Source organism: Rhinoderma darwinii, chromosome 5 (genome assembly GCF_050947455.1).
Source record: "Rhinoderma darwinii isolate aRhiDar2 chromosome 5, aRhiDar2.hap1, whole genome shotgun sequence".
In the NCBI taxonomy this organism is placed as follows: domain Eukaryota; kingdom Metazoa; phylum Chordata; class Amphibia; order Anura; family Rhinodermatidae; genus Rhinoderma; species Rhinoderma darwinii.
Genome location: NC_134691.1, coordinates 179375533 through 179397375, shown reverse-complemented (window position 1 = coordinate 179397375; position 21843 = coordinate 179375533). Strand labels below are relative to the sequence as shown.

The following is a 21843-nucleotide window of genomic DNA, read 5'->3' as shown; positions in this document are numbered from 1 at the left end:
TTTGCGGTAGTTCTGTGTTTTTTTTGTACCGCGTTCACCCAGCAGTTGATTTTTTTAGTTAACTTTATTATTTAGTTGGTTACGATCGCGGCGATACCATATATGTGTGTATTTTGTAGTTTTTCTTGCACTTCTAGTAAATAAAACCACTTTTTATGGTTTTATTTTGATTTTTACTGTAATCTTTTTTTTTTATTTTTTTAATAAAAAAAAATGAAAAAAAAACAGTCAAATAAAGTTTATTTGTCCCACTAGGGGACTTCACCATGCGATCTTCTGATCGCTTATATAATGCTTTGGTATACTCAGTATGCCAGTATACCAAAGCATTATTGCCTGTCAGTGTAAAACTGACAAGCAATCTATTAGGCCATGCCTCTGTCTCTGCCTAATAGGCATACAACCAGGGCAGACTTGGGTACCTCTGATAGGCCACCGGCTGCCATGGCAACCCATCGGCGATTGCATTCGAGGGGCACCAATCACTGACAGAGGGAGCTCCCTCCCTCTGTCAAACAACATAAATGTCGCGGTCCCTATTTAAAGAGAAACTTTCACCTCCCCATACATGTGCAGCATGTAATGGGGAGGGCTGCACAAACCCTGGGGCACTTTACCTTTTTTTTTCTACCTCCCTTCGTTATTTAGATATCGGTGCAGTTATATTTGGCGCCCGATATTTAAATAACCCCCTGAACTGTCAAAGGGGCGTGTACTGGCAAGGGGGCATGTTACTATGGCTGTGACACTGTCCAATCAGCTATAGACAGTGCCACAGCAAGAGCGAGGAGAGAGAGTCTGCGCGCGTGCACGCTCTCTCACTCTTCAGTTTTGAAGATCAGTCTTTTCACCCGAACTGGCAAGGCGGCGTGTCACTGCTACAGACAGTGTAAGAGCTGTGGAGAGAAGAGCGCGCATGCGCGCTCTCATCTCTTCAGCTCTTGTGAGAGATCAGTCTTGTACTTTGCCTGCCGAACTGGCAAGTGGGCGTGTCACTGCTACGGACAGTGTAAGAGCTGGGGAGCGCTTACACTGTCCATAGCAGAGACACTTGCCAGTTCAGCAGACAATACAAGACTGATCTCTCGCAAGAGCTGAAGAGATGAGAGTGCGCTCTCCTTTCCACAGCTCTTACACTGTTTGTAGCAGTGACACGCCGCCTTGCCAGTTCGGCAGAAGACTACTCTTGAAAGCGTGATAGTGAGAGCGTGCGCGCGCATGCACACTTTCTCTCCTCGCTGTTGCTGTAACTCTGTCTATATCTGATTCGGCAGTGTCACAGCCATAGTAACATGCCCCCTTGCCAGTACACGCCCCATTGACAGTTCAGGGGGTTATTTAAATATCGGGCACCAAATATAGCGGCACTGATATCTAAATAAAAGAGGGAGATAGAAAAAAAAAATTAAAGTGCCCCAGGGTTTGTTCAGCCCTCCCCATTACATGCTGCACTCAGCTGCACATGTATAGGGAGGTGAAAGGTTCTCTTTAAGGTGTTAAACGGCTGGGATTGGAGGTTTCTCCAATCCTAGCCATTGCAGCAGGAGCCCGGCTGTCATTCACAGCCGGGGTCCCGCGTTGATCTTGCAGGCTCAGTTTCTATGCCTGCACGATCACAAACACGTACATCTATGGCGGAATGTGCTAATGCCTGCATTCTATGGCGTGCTTGTATGTGATTCTGCGCCAATGGGTTAATGACCAGGCCTGAAAATGCCTTAATGGCCAGATACATTTTTCCATTTTTGCCTCTCTGCCTTTTAGCAGCCATAACTTTTTCATTGATGTGACTGTATGAGACCTTGTAATATACGGGAGAAGTTGTTTTTTTTTTCTGTGCAGTTTGGGAGGGGGGGGGGTAGAAAAAATGTACTGTGTAAGATATAGAATTTATTTTTACGGCGTGAATATAGGAAAAAGCGATTCTCTGCTTTCTTTTTGGTTTATTTTTTTTATTTTTTTATCCCGTTCACGATTGAGGATAACTTTATTTGCAACTTTATTTTTTACTTAGAATGTTTTCGCATACTCCTGTATACTAATACATTACACTGTGTCACTATGACACAGGCTGCTGTAATTGCACAACATAGTGTGCCCTAACAGCAGGCATACTGAACAGATAGTTCTGGGGTCCTTTCTAGTACCCCAGGGCTGACTGCAGAGGGATCCCCCAGTCTTCGATCGCGCCACCATTTCCGGTGGTGCGATCGAAAAGGGGTGCCCCCTTTGATCATGCAGTGGTCACGGACCGCGGCGATCAAAGAAGCTGGGGTTGGAATTTTTTTTTTCCGACCCCAGCTGTATTTAGCAGGCTGCTCTAAGTTCAGGAGCCATTAATTAGAGCTCACAAGAGCTCATCAGCCTCTTCTACAGCAACGCCAAAAGACATCGCTCTAGACAAGATACCTACACCGCCTGCCATCAAAAGATGGTGGGCAGTCATTAAGGAGATAAAAAAAGGGTTTTATTGTGGAAAAGTAATAAGACATAAAAAAAGGATATAAATTTGGTATCGCCGTAATACTACTGACCCGCAGAATAAAGTTAACATATCATGTACACAACAAAGTGAACAGCGCAAAAACCACACTAAAAGAAGCAATTGCTGTTTTTTTTCACCACCTCCTAAAATAATATAAAAGTTATACAATACATTATACGTACCCAATAATGGTAACATTAAAAAAATACAACTCTTCCCACAAAAAAGCAAGCCTTGATACAGCTATGGCAACAGAAAATGAAAAATAAGTTATGGCTCTTGGACTGCGACGATAAAAACACAAAACAATTGCTTCGTCATTAAGGCCCAAAATAGGCTGGTCACTAAGGGAATAAAGCTAGCCATATAAGGTAGGAAAAACACAGAGAATAAGGAGTCATGTACTATTAGAATATGATTTGCCAAGGGCATAGAAAAATAAATTTTATTAGACAATACAGATTACATATAGATTAAAAGGTAGACTACAAATCGGACAACTGTATACCTCCAATAGCGTAGGAGGACAATAGGAAACCACTAGTATATAACACAAAGAAAGGAAGAAAAAACTTCCAGCAGAGGAGGTTGTGTGAACTGTTCTAAGTCAGAAGTCAGATAGCAATGTATGACGCAAAGCAAGAAAGCAAAGTAAGGTATCTGAGTAGATCGTACCACAGGTACAATCAATCTCATAATGGTGTTAATATGAAACAGAGTAAGAGATGAGTGGTGTCAGTTACATAAGCCATATTTGCATGTATACAGGGCGTCAATCATTAGGTACAAAATATCTAAGCCTCAGTGAAGCACACAGATCTTCCCAGAATGTAGGTATAGGTATAAAAAACGAGTGAGTTCTATAGGGCACAACAAGTAGCGTTACTAACCCATGTGGTTCCTATGATCCAGTAACTTTCCAGGTATGAAGAGACCCCAACGCGCTTTTCGCGTGGATGGCTTTTTCAAGGGGTATACCCCTTAAAATAGTTGTCTAATAAAGGCTCATTTACATATTTAGAAAATGCTCATAACTTTGCAAGTAATAAAAGTTTTTCTAAAACAAATAACACTATAGTTATCAGCAGCAAAGCGCCTATAGGATTAGTTAGGAAATAGGGAATTGATAAACTGGTGACAGAGTCCCTTTAAATTAAACGTTCACATTTATAGGCATTGGGCACCTTTGTCAAGGAAAAAAATATATATTTTTACATATATTAGTGGTTACCTGGAGTTAAATAATGTTGTACTAAGGAATTGATAAACTGGTGAGAGAGTCCCTTTAAAAGGCTTCTCTGGGATCCATACATTACTTTTATTTGGTTCTGCATTAAAGTGCTGAAAGTTTGTAATTGTCTTTTGTTTGCAGTTTGATATCTACATTATAATATTTGTATTATATCCATTGGTGTTTAACCAGGACTTGTGCTTAGAGCAAAGAAAGTTTGCATCATTGAAGGAATGGCCCTGGCAATATTTCATTATATGACATAAGGGATCATTGTGACCCAATTCATGAGTTAGGGCAACTATCCAAGTATAGTGCATGTCGACACCCAATGTTTCACCTTTCTTTATACACCCTGTGGTATCACCACAATAGAAAGCACTCTTAACAACTATCATTTTTCTTTCTGGGCCAAAATAGATTATTATTTACAAGGTTTAATTTTGCACAATGCATCAGTTAATTCTATACTTTTTTTTTTTTTAATGGTTGTCTATGGCAGACATATTCAACTGTATAGAGTAATAGTTTAACTTTACATTTTATTACACATCTAAGACAAAGTTTAAAAAAATAGTATCTCAAGGTGATAAAGACTCTAGTGAGGCTGCGTTCATATCTGCGTCAGGGCTCCGTTCCGATGTTCCGTCTGAGCTTTCCGTCGGAACAGAGCCCTGACTGACACAAACGGAAACCATAGGTTTCCATTTCCATCACCATTGATTTCAATGGTTTCGGTTTGTCTCCATCGTGCAAGGGTTCAGTCGTTTTGACTGAATGAATACTGTAATCGACTACGGTATTGATTCCGTCAAAACGACGGAGCCCTTGCACAACTGAGACAAACGGAAACCATTGAAATCTATGGTTTGTGTTTGTTCCGTTTTTCTGACGGAAAGTGCCAAAGGAACGTCAGAATAGAGCCCTAACGGATATGTGAACGAAACCTTAATGGTATAGCAGGATACACTATAAATGCTTAAAGTCTTCTTACGTAACCACCGTGTATCCCAACTCACGTTTTGCGATGTTTTGCTTCCTCGGGGGGTGCAAGGAAGAAGGCAAAACATTGCGAAATGCGCTTTAGGGTACACGGTGGTTACGTAGGAAGACTTTTTGCTGAGATGGCTAAGACTGGCCTTTGATTACATATTAAATAAAACGTATATGCATTATATATCTCCCTTGTTTCATCTACATATAGTTACTAAGATGGGAGCACTTTTTTGGAGAGCCTAACAAAAGTTGTTTTATGTACTTTGTACACAGTCATCCATGTATTAAATGCTTTTTTTCTATGAGTGGACATGTTCCATCATATAGAGTGTTAACTTGTACTAATAAGCATTTATAGTCTATCCTCCTATACCATATACTAGAGTTTATCACCTTGAGATACAATTTATTTTAAACTTTGTTTGTCTTGGATGTGTAATAAAATTTGTTATATTTTTATATATTTTGGCTATATGCTCCTTTTTTTCTGATGTGATTCGAATATGTCTGGAGTGGTCTATTGATTTATGATGGGAGGGTATTTTTCGGAATATTCCCTAGCCCTAGATATAAATGTTATTGGAGTTTGCATATTGATAATGGTGTAAATTGTGCCTAAGCTCTGCTACATAAATAAAAGACCAGTCACCTCCATGAGGGGGGTACAAACCAATTTGCTTATAAAGGCTTATTCACATCGAAGAATTGCTAATAAATAATCAAATAACTCCAAAATTAGTAACATTGCATTGTACTTAAATATTTTTATATTTCACTTATTTTTAAGTTTTGACAGTATAAGGCCTAGTTCACACGGAGGAATTTGCAGGCAGAGGCATTTTCTGCATCCAATTGATATCAATGGGAGGTCAGAGGCGGAACCACCACAGGGAAAAAAACGCCTACACCTCCCATTGAAATCAATGGGAGGCGGTTTCGCACGTTTTTTAGCGCGGATTCCGACACGGTTTCCACGTCTAAATCAGTGGCAAAAAACTCTGCGCGATTGGGCTTTAACAGTTGTACTAATGTGACCAACAAGGTCAATGAGATATAACAATAAAACAAAAACATATACAAAACAAGCGTTATTGTCTTATTTCAACTCATGAATACTTGTTCTGTAATATAATATTAATGTAATCGGATCCAAGCACAAATGAACATTGTCTAGAGAACACTATATCTAAATAAATCAAAACAGAGAAGAATAAAATACAAAAAAAAGTTAGGTTCCCTCCTTAAAATGGAAAGGTGGGATCCTTTACAAAATTTCCCAAAGGGAACAGTGAGAATGTAGACATGTAAAGAAATAGAAGCTATAGGAGGGAGGGAAGAGAGAGAAAAAAAGGAGGACGGGAGTTGGGAACTGCCTGCTCCCTCTTACCCGCTCCTCCACCTCCCATCTCACTTCACTTATATGGTCAATAGTCTATTTGGAATATTAAACAAGGATGTAGAATGCTAAGCTGGAAGAGCAATAGATCACAATGATAAACAGGATCAATATACTATACCTACAGATGATTATCGGCAGAGGATATCTACACTACGAGTACATCCACTACAGGCATCCATCCCCAGCCATACTCATTTTTGCTAGGAATAATTGTATTTATTATACGAGACTAATGTATTCAGTAATAAAAAAAAAAAAGTGCCGCCAGAAGTACAGCACCCGTTCTAGCATTCGACAGGTGCTCAACAGTCGAAGAACAAAATCAATCATTTTATTCTTTTGTGCAGTCATTTTGTCTAGACTTTCCATTCAATCATTACACTATAATTTATTGCTTTCTATGTCAGTGAGTCGTCTGCCTTAAATATTATGATGTAGGTGGCGGAGGAAATTTACTGCATGACGTGTTACAAAGAGTTATTACATTATGTAGAGCCAGATAGTTTATTACCAAATTGATGGTAATGCATTTCAATGGGAAACCCGTTCCTATTTGGCTGATAATTAAAGTTCATGTGGCATGACTGTGCTGCCTACTCGACCAATGCAGTGAGTAGTTCAAGGTTATGGGGGTTTCCTAACTCCTACTGATTTACCTTCTTATGGACATCGGCCAGGTATCTGTATTTAAAATGCATCTCATGGTAGATGCACTTTAATAATACACATTATATGGGAAGCATATATAGGTGCAAAATTATCCAAAAATTTACATATATGGTATTTTGGAGCAACATATGGCACACATTTTCTGGTTTAGGATGTGGTCAATAGTATTGCAAATATACACCTCTTGTATGAACAAAATGCAATATTTTCCATTCCAAAATACCAGCGGCCAGCTAAGGACAGGTCAGACCGGGCCTACAGTCTCTTGCTAGGCATAATGGGCTTTACTGTTTCTTGTAGGAAGCTTACTCGGCCATGAAAGAGGGAACAGAATTCCAAGTTCATAATCCTCATTTTTAATGTATCACAAAGTAGAGAAGAACAGCACTCATATCGCAATGCAAAAGGTGTGAAAATGTGTCTCGGTCATGTGACGTTTCAGCTTGAGAAAGGCTGTTGTTAAGCCAAACGTCTCACGACAGGAATGCATTTCCAAAAAGTGTGTTGTCTTTCATTTCTACTTTGGTTGTTCGTTTGGGGCCAGTCAGATGGGACTCGCACCACACAAATAATATTTTGGGACTTTGGATGCTGTTTGTCCCTTTACATCACTTTTAATGTCTTGTCATAAATGGTTTAACTAGATGTTATAAGAAAGATATAAATGCAGCAAATAGAGCGTCTTTCCAGTGCTCATACACATATATTTCTACATGCATTACTATATATAGATTGTTTCTAATGTTTGCTTTGCTATTTCCACAGGCCTTAAATCGGGGTATAGCTGCCGTTAAAGAAGATGCCATTGAGATGCTTGCCAGCTATGGTCTGGCATATTCCCTAATGAAGTTCTTCACTGGTCCCATGAGTGACTTCAAGAATGTAGGCCTTGTGTTTGTCAACAGTAGGAGGGATCGAACGAAGGCTGTACTATGTATGGTGGTAGCTGGCATTGTGGCGGCTGTCTTTCACACTCTTATAGGTATGTGCTCTATATTTCTTTTGCTTATTATAAATATAGAAAAAACTGCATTTAGTCATCCCTGCCAACAGCTAAGAAAACACAAAATGTCGCGTTATTCCTGTCTCAAAATGGTATTCCTATGAAATGTTTGATGACCTTTCAATAGGATAGGTCATAGAACATTAACTCGGGATTGTCTGACTGCACAACTTCCAAGAGCAGGCAGGTTTTAGTTCCGTTCGCATTGGTAGAACTGGTCATGCATGCACAGTCTGCCCCATTGATGGCATGCCTGAAGTCAATGATTGCCTGACATCATTTATGGAGGAGGAAGGGGATGGCATAAATATAACATATATTTTTAACCTCTCTTTCATGTTGTCAAGTTTGGTCTAGAGCAGGGGTACTCATTTATTTTAAGTGTAGGTGTTAAGGATCTGCCAGGCACAGCTTCTGTATCTACGCCCATAGGTAATCAGTCTGCACCTGCTTCTATGTCTGTGAGACTGACTCCATCTTCCACCACTCAGGATGGCAGGTTTAGGAGTGGGAGAGCCTATCACAGCCTGGCCAGACGGAGCTAGCTCCCGCCCTCTGTCTATTTATACCTGCCTTTCCTGGTCCTCCTTGCTTGTGATTCTTCTCTGTTGGTTTCCTGGCCCTGCTGCAGCTTCTTGAACTACTTGTCCCTGCTTCGTATTGACCCTGGCTTACTACTACTCTTCTGCTCTGCGTTTGGTACCTCGTACACTCCTGGTTTGACTCGGCTTGTTCACTACTCTCCTGTTCTGCGTTTGGCACCTCGTACTCTCCTGGTTTGACTCGGCTCGTTTACTACTCTTGTTGCTCACGGTGTTGCCTTGGGCAACTGCCCCGTTTCCCTTTGTTCTGTGTTTCCTTGTCTGGTTGTCTGTCGTGCACTTACTGAGTGTAGGGACCGTCGCCCAGTTGTACCCCGTCGCCTAGGGCGGGTCGTTGCAAGTAGGCAGGGACTGTGTGGCGGGTAGATTAGGGCTCACTTGTCTGTTTCCCTATCCCTGTCAATACATAATCACAAGCCTATATACCTACTCTACCCTGGTCCCTCACACCACTATGGACCCCCTTGAGACCCTGGTTCAGCAAATGCAGGGTCTCTCCCTACAGGTCCAAGCCCTGGCTCAGAGTGTCAACCAGCCAGATGCTACCATGGTAGTGCCCCTCACCTCACCTCTTGAACCCCACCTCAAGTTGCCTGACCGGTTCTCAGGGGACCGGAAGTCTTTTCTCTCCTTTCGGGAGAGTTGTAGGCTCTATTTTCGTTTAAAGCCCCACTCCTCATATTCTGAGAGCCAGCGGGTGGGTATAATTATGTTCCGGCTCCAGGAAGGGCCCCAAGAATGGGCCTTCTCCTTGGCTCCTGACGCCCCTGAACTTTCCTCCGTTGATCTTTTCTTTTCTGCTCTCGGACTCATTTATGACGAGACTGACAGGACTGCCTTTGCCGAGAGTCAGCTGGTGACCTTACGTCAGGGTAAGAGACCTGTTGACGAGTATTGCTCTGACTTTAGGAAGTGGTGCGTAGCTTCTCGGTGGAATGACCCTGCCTTAAGGTGCCAGTTTAGGTTGGGTCTGTCGAACGCCCTGAAAGACCTGCTAGTTAGCTATCCCTCTTCTGACTCCCTAGACCAGGTTATGGCTTTAGCGGTACGACTTGACCGACGCCTCAGGGAACGACAACGTGAACGTTTATGTGTTTTCTCCTCTGACTCCCCCATGATGCCTCCCGAGGTTCCGTTGCTTCGTTCTTCCACGGAAGACTCGGAGGTACCTATGCAACTCGGGGCCTCCGTGTCCCCCCAACAACGTAGAGAGTTCCGCAGGAAGAATGGTCTCTGCTTCTATTGTGGGGATGACAAGCATCAAGTGAACACCTGTCCTAGGCATAAGAATAAGCAGCCGGAAAACTTCCGCGCCTAAGTGATCATCGGGGAGGTCACTTGGGCGCACAGGTTTTTCCCGTAAATATGAAACGTAATAAAATCTTGCTTCCCTTTGAGGTCTCTTTTGGTGGTAGGTCTGCTACCGGCAGTGCCTTCGTGGATTCAGGGTCGTCTGCTAATATCATGTCTGTGGAATTTGCTATGTCTCTAGCTATGCCTTTGATTGATTTGCCTAAACCTGTCCCGGTAGTGGGTATCGACTCCACTCCTCTTGCTAATGGTTATTTTACACAGCATACCCCTGTTTTTGAACTCCTTGTTGGCTCCATGCATTTGGAGCAGTTATCTGTACTGTTGATGCAGGGATTATCGTCCGATTTGGTTTTAGGCCTTCCCTGGTTGCAGTTGCATAATCCCACGTTTGACTGGAATACTGGGGATCTTACCAAATGGGGTAATGAATGCTTGACGTCATGTTTTTCTGTTAATTCTATTTCTCCCCTGAGGAGGTGAACACGCTACCTGAGTTTTTTCAGGACTTCGCTGATGTTTTCTCTAAGGAGGCCTCCGAAGTGTTACCTCCTCATAGAGAATACGATTGCGCTATCGATTTGGTACCAGGAGCTAAGCTCCCTAAGGGTAGGATATTTAATCTCTCTTGTCCCGAACGTGAAGCCATGAGAGAGTATATCCAGGAATGCCTGGCCAAGGGTTACATTCGCCCCTCTACTTCTCCGGTAGGTGCTGGCTTCTTCTTCGTAGGGAAGAAGGATGGTGGTCTTAGGCCATGCATTGACTACCGTAACTTGAATAAGGTCACTGTAAGGAACCAGTATCCCCTTCCTTTGATTCCTGATCTCTTTAATCAGGTTCAGGGGGCCCAATGGTTCTCTAAGTTTGATCTACGGGGGGCGTATAACCTTATCCGCATCAAAGAGGGGGATGAGTGGAAGACTGCGTTTAACACGCCCGAAGGTCATTTCGAATACCTCGTCATGCCCTTTGGGTTGTGTAATGCTCCCGCGGTATTTCTTGTAGTGTACCTTGATGACATACTTGTGTTTTCCAAGGACTGGTCCTCCCACATTGAGCATGTCGGGAAGGTGCTCCAGGTCCTTCGGGAAAACAAACTGTTTGCGAAGACCGAAAAATGTGTGTTTGGGGTGCAGGAGATACCATTTTTGGGTCAAATCCTCACTCCTCATGAATTCCGCATGGTCCCCGCCAAGGTCCAGGCTGTGGCGGAATGGGTCCAACCTGCCTCCCTGAAGGCGTTACAGTGCTTCTTGGGGTTCGCTAATTATTACAGGAGATTTATTGCTAACTTCTCGGTCATCGCTAAGCCTCTTACGGATCTCACTCGCAAGGGTGCTGATCTCCTCCGCTGGCCTCCTGAGGCTGTCCAGGCTTTTGAGGTCCTTAAGAAGTGCTTTTTCTCGGCCCCGGTGTTGGTTCAGCCCAACCAAATGGAGCGATTTATCGTGGAGGTTGACGCGTCCGAGGTGGGAGTGGGGGCTGTCTTGTCCCAGGGTACCAGGTCCCTCACCCATCTCCGTCCCTGTGCCTACTTCTCCAGGAAGTTTTCGCCCACTGAGAGTAACTATGATATTGGCAACCGCGAACTCTTAGCCATTAAATGGGCATTTGAAGAGTGGCGCCACTTCCTGGAGGGGGCTAGGCACCAGGTAATGGTCCTTACCGACCACAAGAATCTGGTTTTCCTAGAATCTGCCCGGAGGCTAAACCCGAGACAAGCTCGATGTTAGGGATCTACCAGGTACTACGTCTAGGTATACTCCTGGGATTAATCAATCCACACCTGAGGCCAGACCTGTTAGACTGACACCGTCTCCCACCAACCAGGGTGGCAGGCTCAGGAGTGGGAGAGCCTATCGCGGCCTGGTCAGTCGGAGTTAGCTCCGCCCCCTGTCCTTTATTTCCTGCCGTGTTCTCTTCCTCAGTGCTTGTAATTCTTCTGGATTCCTGGCCCCACTGCTGCTTGCTCCAGCCTGCTTCTGCCGTGCTTCTACCTTGCTGCAGTTCCGCTTAACCTGCTTCGCTTTGCCCCTGGCTTGCTTCCTTCTCCATGCTCACATTGGTATACTCCACTTCATCCTGGTCCTGACTATTCATTCACCGCTCAGTTTCCTTGCGGCGTTCCGTGGGCTACTGCCCCTTCCCTTGCGTGTTCCCTGTTTGTTCTCCCGTGCACTTAGACAGCGTAGGGACCGCCGCCCAGTTGTACCCCGTCGCCTAGGGCGGGTCGTTGCAAGTAGGCAGGGACAGGGCGGTGGGTAGATTAGGGCTCACTTTCCCTTCACCCCCTTCCTGCCATTACATAATTACAAGCCCATACCTAGTCTACCATTCTCCTACGCTGACGCTATCATGGACCCCCTTGAGACCCTGACCCAGCAGATGCAGGGCCTCTCCCTACAGGTCCAGGCCCTGGCCCAGAGGGTCAACCAGGGTGACGCTGCCTTAGTAGTACCCCTCACCTCACCTCTAGAACCCGACCTCAAGTTACCTGACCGGTTCTCAGGGGACCGTAAGACGTTTCTCTCCTTCCGGGAGAGTTGCAGACTGTATTTCCGCCTAAAACCCCACTCCTCAGGTTCCGAGAACCAGCGGGTGGGTATCATCATATCCCGACTCCAGGAAGGGCCCCAAGAGTGGGCCTTCTCCTTGGCTCCTGACGCCCCTGAACTTTCCTCTGTTGATCGTTTTTTCTCTGCCCTCGGACTCATTTACGACGAGACTGACAGGACTGCTTTAGCCGAGAGTCAGCTGGTGACTTTACGTCAGGGTAGGAGACCGGTTGAGGAATACTGTTCTGATTTTAGAAAGTGGTGCATAGCTTCTCGGTGGAACGATCCGGCCCTAAGGTGCCAGTTTAGGTTAGGATTATCTGACGCCCTGAAGGATCTGCTGGTTAGCTACCCCTCTTCTGACTCCCTTGACCAGGTTATGGCCCTAGCAGTACGACTTGACCGACGTCTCAGGGAACGTCAGCTTGAACGTTTCAATGTGCTCCCCTCTGACTTTTCTGCGATCCCCCCCGAGGTCCCGTCCCCTCGTCCCTACACGGAAGACTCGGAGGTACCTATGCAACTCGGGGCCTCCATGTCCCCTCGACAACGTAGGGAGTTTCACAGAATGAATGGTCTCTGCTTCTACTGTGGGGACGACAAGCATCTACTGAACACCTGTCCCAGGCGCAAGAATAAAAAGCCGTAAAACTTCCGCGCCTAAGTGATCATCGGGGAGGTCACTTGGGCGAACAGGTATTTCCCGTTAATGTGAAACGCAATAAAATTTTGCTTCCCTTTCAGGTCTCGTTTGCTGGCCGGTCTGCCACGGGCAGTGCTTTCGTGGATTCTGGCTCATCTGCTAATATCATGTCTGTGGAATTTGCTATGTCTCTAAAGATGCCTTTTATTGATTTACCTTATCCTATCCCTGTAGTAGGTATCGACTCAACCCCCCTTGCTAATGGTTATTTTACTCAGCATACTCCAGTTTTTGAACTCCTGGTTGGCTCCATGCATTTGGAGCAGTGCTCTGTACTGGTGATGCAGGGATTATCGTCTGATCTGGTATTAGGTCTTCCCTGGTTGCAGTTGCATAATCCCACGTTTGATTGGAATACTGGGAGCTTACCAAATGGGGTAATGAATGTCTTATGTCATGTCTTTCTGTTAACTCTATTTCTCCCCGGGAGGAGGTAAACACGCTTCCTGAGTTTGTTCAGGACTTCGCCGATGTGTTTTCTAAGGAGGCCTCCGAGGTGTTGCCCCCCCATAGAGATTACGATTGCGCCTTAAGGTCCCGTCCAGGAAGTTTGCTCCCCGATTTATTGGACCTTATAAGATCATTGAAGTCCTCAACCCTGTATCCTTCCGTCTGGAGCTGCCCCCATCCTTTCGCATACATGACGTCTTCCATGCCTCCCTCCTCAAACGCTGCTCCCCGTCCTGGTCCCCCTCGAGGAAACCTCCTGTTCCCGTTCTCACCCCTGAGGGGGTGGAATTCGAGGTGGCCAAGATTATGGACAGTAGGATGGTCCAGGGCTCCCTCCAGTACCTGGTCCATTGGAGAGGATACGGGCCGGAGGAGAGGACTTGGGTACCTGCCCGTGATGTTCACGCTGGGGTATTGATCAGGAGGTTCCACCTTCTCTTCCCTACTAAACCGGGTCCTCTTAGTAAGGGTCCGGTGGCCCCTCATAAAAGGGGGAGTACTGTTAGGGATCTGCCAGGTACTACGTCTAGGTATACTCCTGGGATTAATCAATCCACACCTGAGGCCAGACCTGTTAGACTGACACCGTCTCCCACCAACCAGGGTGGCAGGCTCAGGAGTGGGAGAGCCTATTGCGGCCTGGTCAGTCGGAGTTAGCTCCGCCCCCTGTCCTTTATTTCCTGCCGTGTTCTCTTCCTCAGTGCTTGTAATTCTTCTGGATTCCTGGCCCCACTGCTGCTTGCTCCAGCCTGCTTCTGCCGTGCTTCTACCTTGCTGCAGTTCCGCTTAACCTGCTTCGCTTTGCCCCTGGCTTGCTTCCTTCTCCATGCTCACGTTGGTATACTCCACTTCATCCTGGTCCTGACTATTCATTCACCGCTCCGTTTCCTCGCGGCGTTCCGTGGGCTACTGCCCCTTCCCTTGCGTGTTCCCTGTTTGTTCTCCCGTGCACTTAGACAGCGTAGGGACCGCCGCCCAGTTGTACCCTGTCGCCTAGGGCGGGTCGTTGCAAGTAGGCAGGGACAGGGCGGTGGGTAGATTAGGGCTCACTTTCCCTTCACCCCCTTCCTGCCATTACACTCGATGGGCGTTATTTTTTACCAGATTCAACTTTTTGGTTACCTATAGGGCTGGGTCTAAAAATATTAAGGCTGATGCACTGTCGCGTAGCTTCATGGCCAGCCCTCCTTCGGAGGAAGATCCTGCTTGTATTTTGCCTCCAGGTATAATCATTTCCTCTATTGATTCTGATTTAGTTTCTGAAATTGCTGCTGATCAAGGTTCAGCTCCCGGGAACCTTCCTGAGAACAAGCTGTTTATTCCCCTGCAATTCCGGCTAAGGGTACTTAGGGAAAATCATGACTCCGCACTATCTGGTCATCCAGGCATCCTGGGTACCAAGCACCTCATTGGCAGAAACTATTAGTGGCCTGGGTTGCTTAAAGACGTTAAGGCCTACATCGCCGCTTGTGAGGTTTGTGCTAGGTCCAAGACTCCCAGGTCCCGACCAGCGGGCTTACTTTGTTCTTTGCCCATTCACCAGAGACCTTGGACCCATATCTCCATGGATTTTATCACCGATTTGCCTCCATCTCAAGGCAAATCGGTGGTGTGGGTTGTAGTAAACCGCTTCAGTAAGATGTGCCACTTTGTGCCCCTCAAGAAACTACCCAATGCTAAGACGTTAGCTACATTGTTTGTCAAACACATCCTGCGTCTCCATGGGGTTCCTGTCAATATTGTTTCTGACAGAGGGGTACAATTTGTTTCATTGTTTTGGAGAGCCTTCTGTAAAAAGTTGGAGATTGATCTGTCCTTCTCCTTGGCTTTCCATCCTGAAAATAATGGCCAAACGGAGAAGACTAATCAGTCTCTAGAACAATATTTAAGGTGTTTTATCTCTGACTGTCAATATGATTGGGTCTCATTCATTCCCCTCGCCGAATTTTCCCTTAATAACCGGGTCAGTAACTCGTCAGGGGTCTCCCCCTTTTTCTGTAATTTTGGGTTTAATCCACGGTTTTCCTTCGTTTCACCTGGTAGTTCCAACAATCCTGAGGTAGAGGTCGTTCATCGGGAACTGTGCACAGTCTGGGCCCAGGTTCAGAAGAACCTAGAGGCGTCCCAGAGCATACAAAAAACTCAGGCAGATAGAAGACATTCTGCTAACCCCTTGTTTATGGTCGGGGATCTGGTGTGGCTATCGTCAAAGAACTTGCGCCTTAAAGTCCCGTCCAAGAAGTTTGCTCCCCGGTTTATATGGCCGTACAAGGTCATTGAAGTCCTCAATCCTGTCTCCTTCCGACTGGAGTTGCCCCCATCTTTTCGAGTACATGACGTGTTTCATGCCTCCCTCCTTAAACGCTGCTCCCCGTCCTTGGCTCCCTCGAGGAAACCTCCTGTACCCGTTCTCACCCCAGAGGGGATAGAATTCGAGGTGGCCAAGATTGCGGACAGCAAGATGGTCCAAGGCTCCCTCCAGTACCTGGAGAGGATACGGGCCTGAGGAGAGGACTTGGGTACCTGCCCGGGATGTTCACGCTGGGGTATTGGTCAGGAGGTTCCACCTTCGTTTCCCCAATAAACCAGGTCCATCTAGAAAGGGTCTTGTGGCCCCTCATAAAAGGAGGGGTACTGTTAAGGATCTGCCAGGCACAGCTTCTGTTTCTACGCCCATAGGTAATCAGTCTGCAACTGCTTCTATGTCTGTGAGACTGACTCCATCTTCCACCACTCAGGATGGCAGGCTTAGGAGTGGGAGAGCCTATCACAGCCTGGCCAGACGGAGCTAGCTCCCGCCCTCTGTCTATTTATACCTGCCTTTCCTGTTCCTCCTTGCTTGTGATTCTTCTCTGTTGGTTTCCTGGCCCTGCTGCAGCTTCTTGAACTACTTGTCCCTGCTTCGTATTGACCCTGGCTTACTACTACTCTTCTGCTCTGCATTTGGTACCTTGTAAACTCCTGGTTTGACTCGGCTTGTTCACTACTCTCCTGCTCTGCGTTTGGCACCTCGTACTCTCCTGGTTTGACTCGGCTCGTTTACTACTCTTGTTGCTCACGGTGTTGCCGTGGGCAACTGCCCCGTTTCCCTTTGTTCTGTGTTTCCTTGTCTTGTTGTCTGTCGTGCACTTACTGAGTGTAGGGACCGTCGCCCAGTTGTACCCCGTCGCCTAGGGCGGGTCGTTGCAAGTAGGCAGGGACTGAGTGGTGGGTAGATTAGGGCTCACTTGTCTGTTTCCCTATCCCTGTCATTACAGTAGGTCTATTTACCTGGGTCTGCCATCAGGGGAGGTCCGAACTGAACACCAATAGTAAGACTATTTTTATAAGGGTCGGATTTGCCATAGGCAATTCCGACCCATGGATCTGCGGCAGAAATATGAGGCTTGTCTGCCACATTGCCCCTTATAGAGAGTTCAACTCAGTTCCCCCTGTAGATAGTGCCACACATAGTGCCCCTTGTAGATAGTTGCCACACAGTACCCCATGTAGATAATTCCACACAATGCCCCTTTAAAATAGGGCCAGACAATGTCCCTTGCGGATAGTGCCCTAGAGTTCCACCTGTAGATATTGCCACTCCCTCCCCTATAGATAGTGTCACCCCCCTTTAGATAGTGCCACACCCCCTCTGTAAATAGTGCCACTACCCCCTGTAGAAAGTGACACACACCTCCTTGTAGATAGTGAGACACACTATCTTTGTATATAGTGTCACACAACCCTCTGTAGATGGTGCCACATACCCGCACTGTAGATAGTGCCACACACCCTCCCTGTAGATAGTGTCACACATGCTCCCTGTAGATAGTGACACACACCCTCCCTGTATAGAGCCACACACACCCCTGTAGATAGTGCCACACACTCATGTAGCTAGTGCCACACAGGCCCCATCGTAGACAGTGCCACACAGCCCCCCTTGTAGCTAGTGCCACACATCCCCTGTAGATAGTGCCACACACCTCCTCCCCTTGTAGATAGTGCTACACACCCCTTCCCTTGTATATAGTGCCACACACCCCGTCCCCTTGTAGATAGTGCCACACACTTCCTCCCCTTGTAGATAGTGTTACCCCCCCCCCCCCCAAGAATGTGCCACACACACACCCTCTGTAGATAGTACCCCCCAAACAAATAAAAAAACTTGTACTCACCTAGCCCTGTTTCCGCTACGAACGGAGCTGCACAGCAGGCTTCCTCAGCCACGTTAATCCTGCCTATGAGATGCCAAGATGGGACCCTTGCGTAGCCTGGCGTGATTCAGTGACATGATCACGCCGGCCTGCGTAGGGATTCTGTTCCAGCGTCTTAAAAACTGCAGGCCTAAGGTGGCCGGTAGCTTAGTGAATGGCGGAGTAAGGATCCTCCCGGTGACGTTACTGGTCTGTACAACTAGTGTCCGGGCTCGGACCGCAGTCCGCCAGTTGAGGACCCACAGTGGCTGTGGCTAATTTTTAGGAGGATCAAATATTATCCTATTTACATATTAATATGCTATTAATTGTAAAATAAGCATTCAGTACTTTAATAAATTCTGATATTAACATTTTAATGGACAATACCATTCCTCCTAAAATACTAAATCTTTTCTGTTAGAAGATGGTGTGATCAAATTCCAGCCTGTCAACTAGCTACTGTATATCCTGTTTTATTGCAGTCTGTTTCTTCTCTCCATGGACATATACTGCACATGTTCTTTCTATTCGTTCACAGCATATAGTGATATGGGATATTATATCATTAACAAGCTTCACCATGTGGATGACTCTGTGGGGAATAAAACACGGAAGGCCTTCCTGTACCTGGCAGCATTTCCCTTTATGGACGCTATGGTGAGCACTGTTGTACAATATGAAGTATTATAGTTATAGATTTTTTTTTTTTGTTTTATTGTCTTGTTCTTAACTTGGAATTAGCAGTGCACTCTGTAGAACATTTTAGTTTTATATAATTAAAACAATTATTATTAAAGTGCATTAGAATAAAGCAGGGTTCACGCAATTCTTTTAAAATTTTAATTGTATGTGCATTTTATCACAGATGCAGATGCTGGCACTGAATAAATAGGACAAAATGATTTCTTCTCAAACACAGTGGGCCTCATTGATCAAAACTAACTGAAAAAACTTCACTTGTGCTTCACAGCAACCAATCACAGTGCAGCTTTCATTTCTACAGAGCAGTTAAGGAAATGTAAGTCAAGCTCTGATTGGTTTCTACCGGCATCAAAGACAGTTTATCTTTTAGATGGTTTTAATAAATGAGGCCCAGTAGAACCATTACAAAGCAAAATTGCCCACTGTTACTAATACTGGCGTATGTTACGCCAGTCTAAGAAAAGGAAGTAATTGGAGTGATTTGCTCTAAATTTATTAAAAGGTGCACGCCTATTAATAAATTTGGCACAGTTTGAACTGTCACCTGTTTTTCTTAATAAATGTGGCCTTATTTAGGTCTCCTTGAAGACCATTAACTTTTTCCATCATTTTCCACGTTGTGGCAAGCGATGAGCGTTGGGGGCTCCATTAGGACCCTCCGTCATAGATCCGGCCAACATTACCAGAGATTACTAGAGACAATAGCGCATGCTCCAACAGAAAGCCGACAGGACCAATTAAAGTCAACGAGTTTGAGTTGTTTTCGACGCATTTGAGTTGTTTTTGACAGAATCAATAGCGCTGTCGACTGCTTCCATCAAAACGACAGAACCCGGTCACAACGGTGACAAACGGAAACCATTAGCAAAGTTTCCCTCACCATTGACATCAATGGTGATGCAAACGGAAGCTAAGGTTTCCGTTTGCCTTTAGGTTGAGGGGTTCCCCGGACGGAAAGCTCCGATGGAACCCCTCAACGGAAAGCAACGCTAATGTGAAGACAGCCTTAGACATTCTCCGTGATACAAACACATTTTGCATAGGCAATTAGAGAATTAATTTGTAGACATAATTAATTGAACAAACTACCTTAAAACATAATATTAAAAAAAATTGGAGAAAATGTCTGCTTTTCCCTAAATAAAAAATAATTAATTCAACTTCATAAAGCTATATGTATCCCATAAAATAAACAAAAAATATTGGGGGTTGACTAAGAAATAACCACAACACCCACGGTCATGAAAGGGTTAGGGCATGACCACACATGGCGGAATTCCTCCGCAACTGTCCGCATCAATGCCGCACCTAATCCGGGTTGCGGATTACGGCTGCGGATCTGCACAAAATGTGCAGAAAATTGATGCGGACTGGCCGCTGCGGACTGCAGGAAAAGTGCTTCCCTTCTCCCTATCAGTGCAGGATAGAGAGAAGGGACAGCACTTTCCCTAGTGAAAGTAAAAGAAATTCATACTTACCGCCCGTTGTCTTGATGACGCGTCCCTCCTTCGGCATCCAGCCCGACCTCCCTGGATGACGCGCCAGTCCATGTGACCGCTGCAGCCTGTGCTTGGCCTGTGATTGGCTGCAGCCGTCACTTCCACTGAAACGTCATCCTGGGAGGCCGGACTGGAGACAGAAACAGGGAGTTCTCGGTAAGTATGAACTTATATGTTTTTTTACAGATACATGTATATTGAGATCGGTAGTCACTGTCCCGGGTGCAGAAACAGTTACTGCCGATCGCTTAACTCTTTCAGCACCCTGGACAGTGACTATTTACTGACGTCTCCTAGCAACGCTCCCGTCATTACGGGAGCCCCATTGACTTCCTCAGTCTGGCTGTAGACCTAGAAATACATAGGTCCAGCCAGAATGAAGAAATGTCATGTTAAAAAACCAATACGCTCCGCACCACACATAACATGTGCATGACAGCTGCGGACTTCATTGCGGAACTTAGAATCTCCATTGAAGTCAATGGAGAAATTCCGCCATGAGTCCGCAACCAGTCCGCCACTGCTCCGCAACAGACAGAGCATGCTGCGGACACCACATTCCGCTCCGCAGCCTATGCTCCGCAGCGGAATTGTACGCATCGTGTAAACGAACACTGCGAAATTAAAGTGAAAGTCAATGGAGAAACGGCTCCGCTGCGGATTAACGCTGCGGAGTGTCCGCAGCGGAATTTAAGTGAAAATCCGCCATGTGTGAACCCGCCCTTAATAGGGGTTACCTAATCATCCCCTACACCTAATCAGGACACTTGTTATCTCCATGACTCGGATACTTACCAGCATCTGCATTACATTACGTTGATTTTTGGTCTATTCAGTTCTGTTGATTCATGCAGACATAGACATATGTGGCATGTATGAACTCTGCACATCTCACATTTTCAAAAAATATATGTGTATTGGGGTATAATATAATTTTTTTTTAACTTTATAATTTAGGCTTTATTCGTGTTTGTCAAAAGGGTGAAAAATGTTTGCAGCAGCAAAAGAGTGGAAGGGGTATTCCGTATGTAACAAGTTAGGAACATATGCGCTGAGCACAGTACTTGATAGTTTCCGTCACTGCTATAGACTTTGAATGGAGTGTCAGGACGCATGCTCGACCGCGGTTCCATTCAACTCCTCCTGATAAGCAGCGCTGCTGATGGGGGGGAACGGGGAACATGGGACCCTCATTCCCTTGTTCCCTGCATGCTGCGCTATTATCTCTAGTAATCTCCGGTAATGTTGGCCGGATCTATGACGGAGGGTCCTAATTCTGGTGATTTGGGTCTGAGCAGTCGGACTCGCACCGTACTAACTGTTATCACCGATCCAGGAGATTGGTGGTAACTTGTTACAGCCAGTATACCCCTTTAGGGGTGTGGCCTAACATTTATACCATTCATAGATGAAAACATTATACATAGAATATCTATACTGTAATAAAAGAGAAGGGTGCTGATCATTTAAATACCCTGACTGCTTGGACAATTTAAGAGGATGTATAGTATATTATTATCTAAATGTATGATTGACAGAGAGGTTTTTTATTTTCTTGAAGGCCTGGACACATGCTGGCATTTTACTGAAGCACAAATACAGCTTTTTGGTTGGATGTGCCTCCATTTCTGATGTCATAGCACAGGTGAGTATGTTCTATTAAAATCATCTGATGTCATAGCACAGCAGCATGCTATATTAAGCTCATCTCTAAAGACAAAGCGCTAAAGTAAAAGCATTAAATGGATCTGTTTAATGTGGCGCTACCCCAAGCTTTTTATGTATTGGGAGGAAGTAATGAGCATCAACATTTTTGATATTTATATGTCTACTGATATTAAGACTTGTATGCCTAGGGACATATTTGAACTACTCCCTGATGTGCCACTTTGATTTTGTATCTATAAGTTATTCTTTGTGGCCCGTAATGGCTTTGCTAAATTATTGGCTATCGTCTGTAATGGTTTTAAAGACTCTGATCTTGGAAACTGGGTTATATAGCTCTAAAAATAAATTGAGTGGCTCCGTCAATGGGATGTATTGCTGAAAAATATCAG

The 21843-nt window shown here is 45.3% G+C and overlaps 1 protein-coding gene across 1 annotated transcript in view; it reads left to right on the top strand.

Annotated features, from left to right (window-relative positions):
• ANKH (ANKH inorganic pyrophosphate transport regulator) overlaps positions 1-21843 on the top strand; it is a 181320-nt gene that overhangs the window by 93796 nt on the left and 65681 nt on the right. Inside the window, exons 2-4 of the mRNA XM_075826760.1 lie at positions 7546-7762; positions 18124-18242; positions 21348-21431. Coding sequence (XP_075682875.1) covers positions 7546-7762; positions 18124-18242; positions 21348-21431 — 420 coding nt within the window. The remainder of the gene's footprint in view (positions 1-7545; positions 7763-18123; positions 18243-21347; positions 21432-21843) is intronic.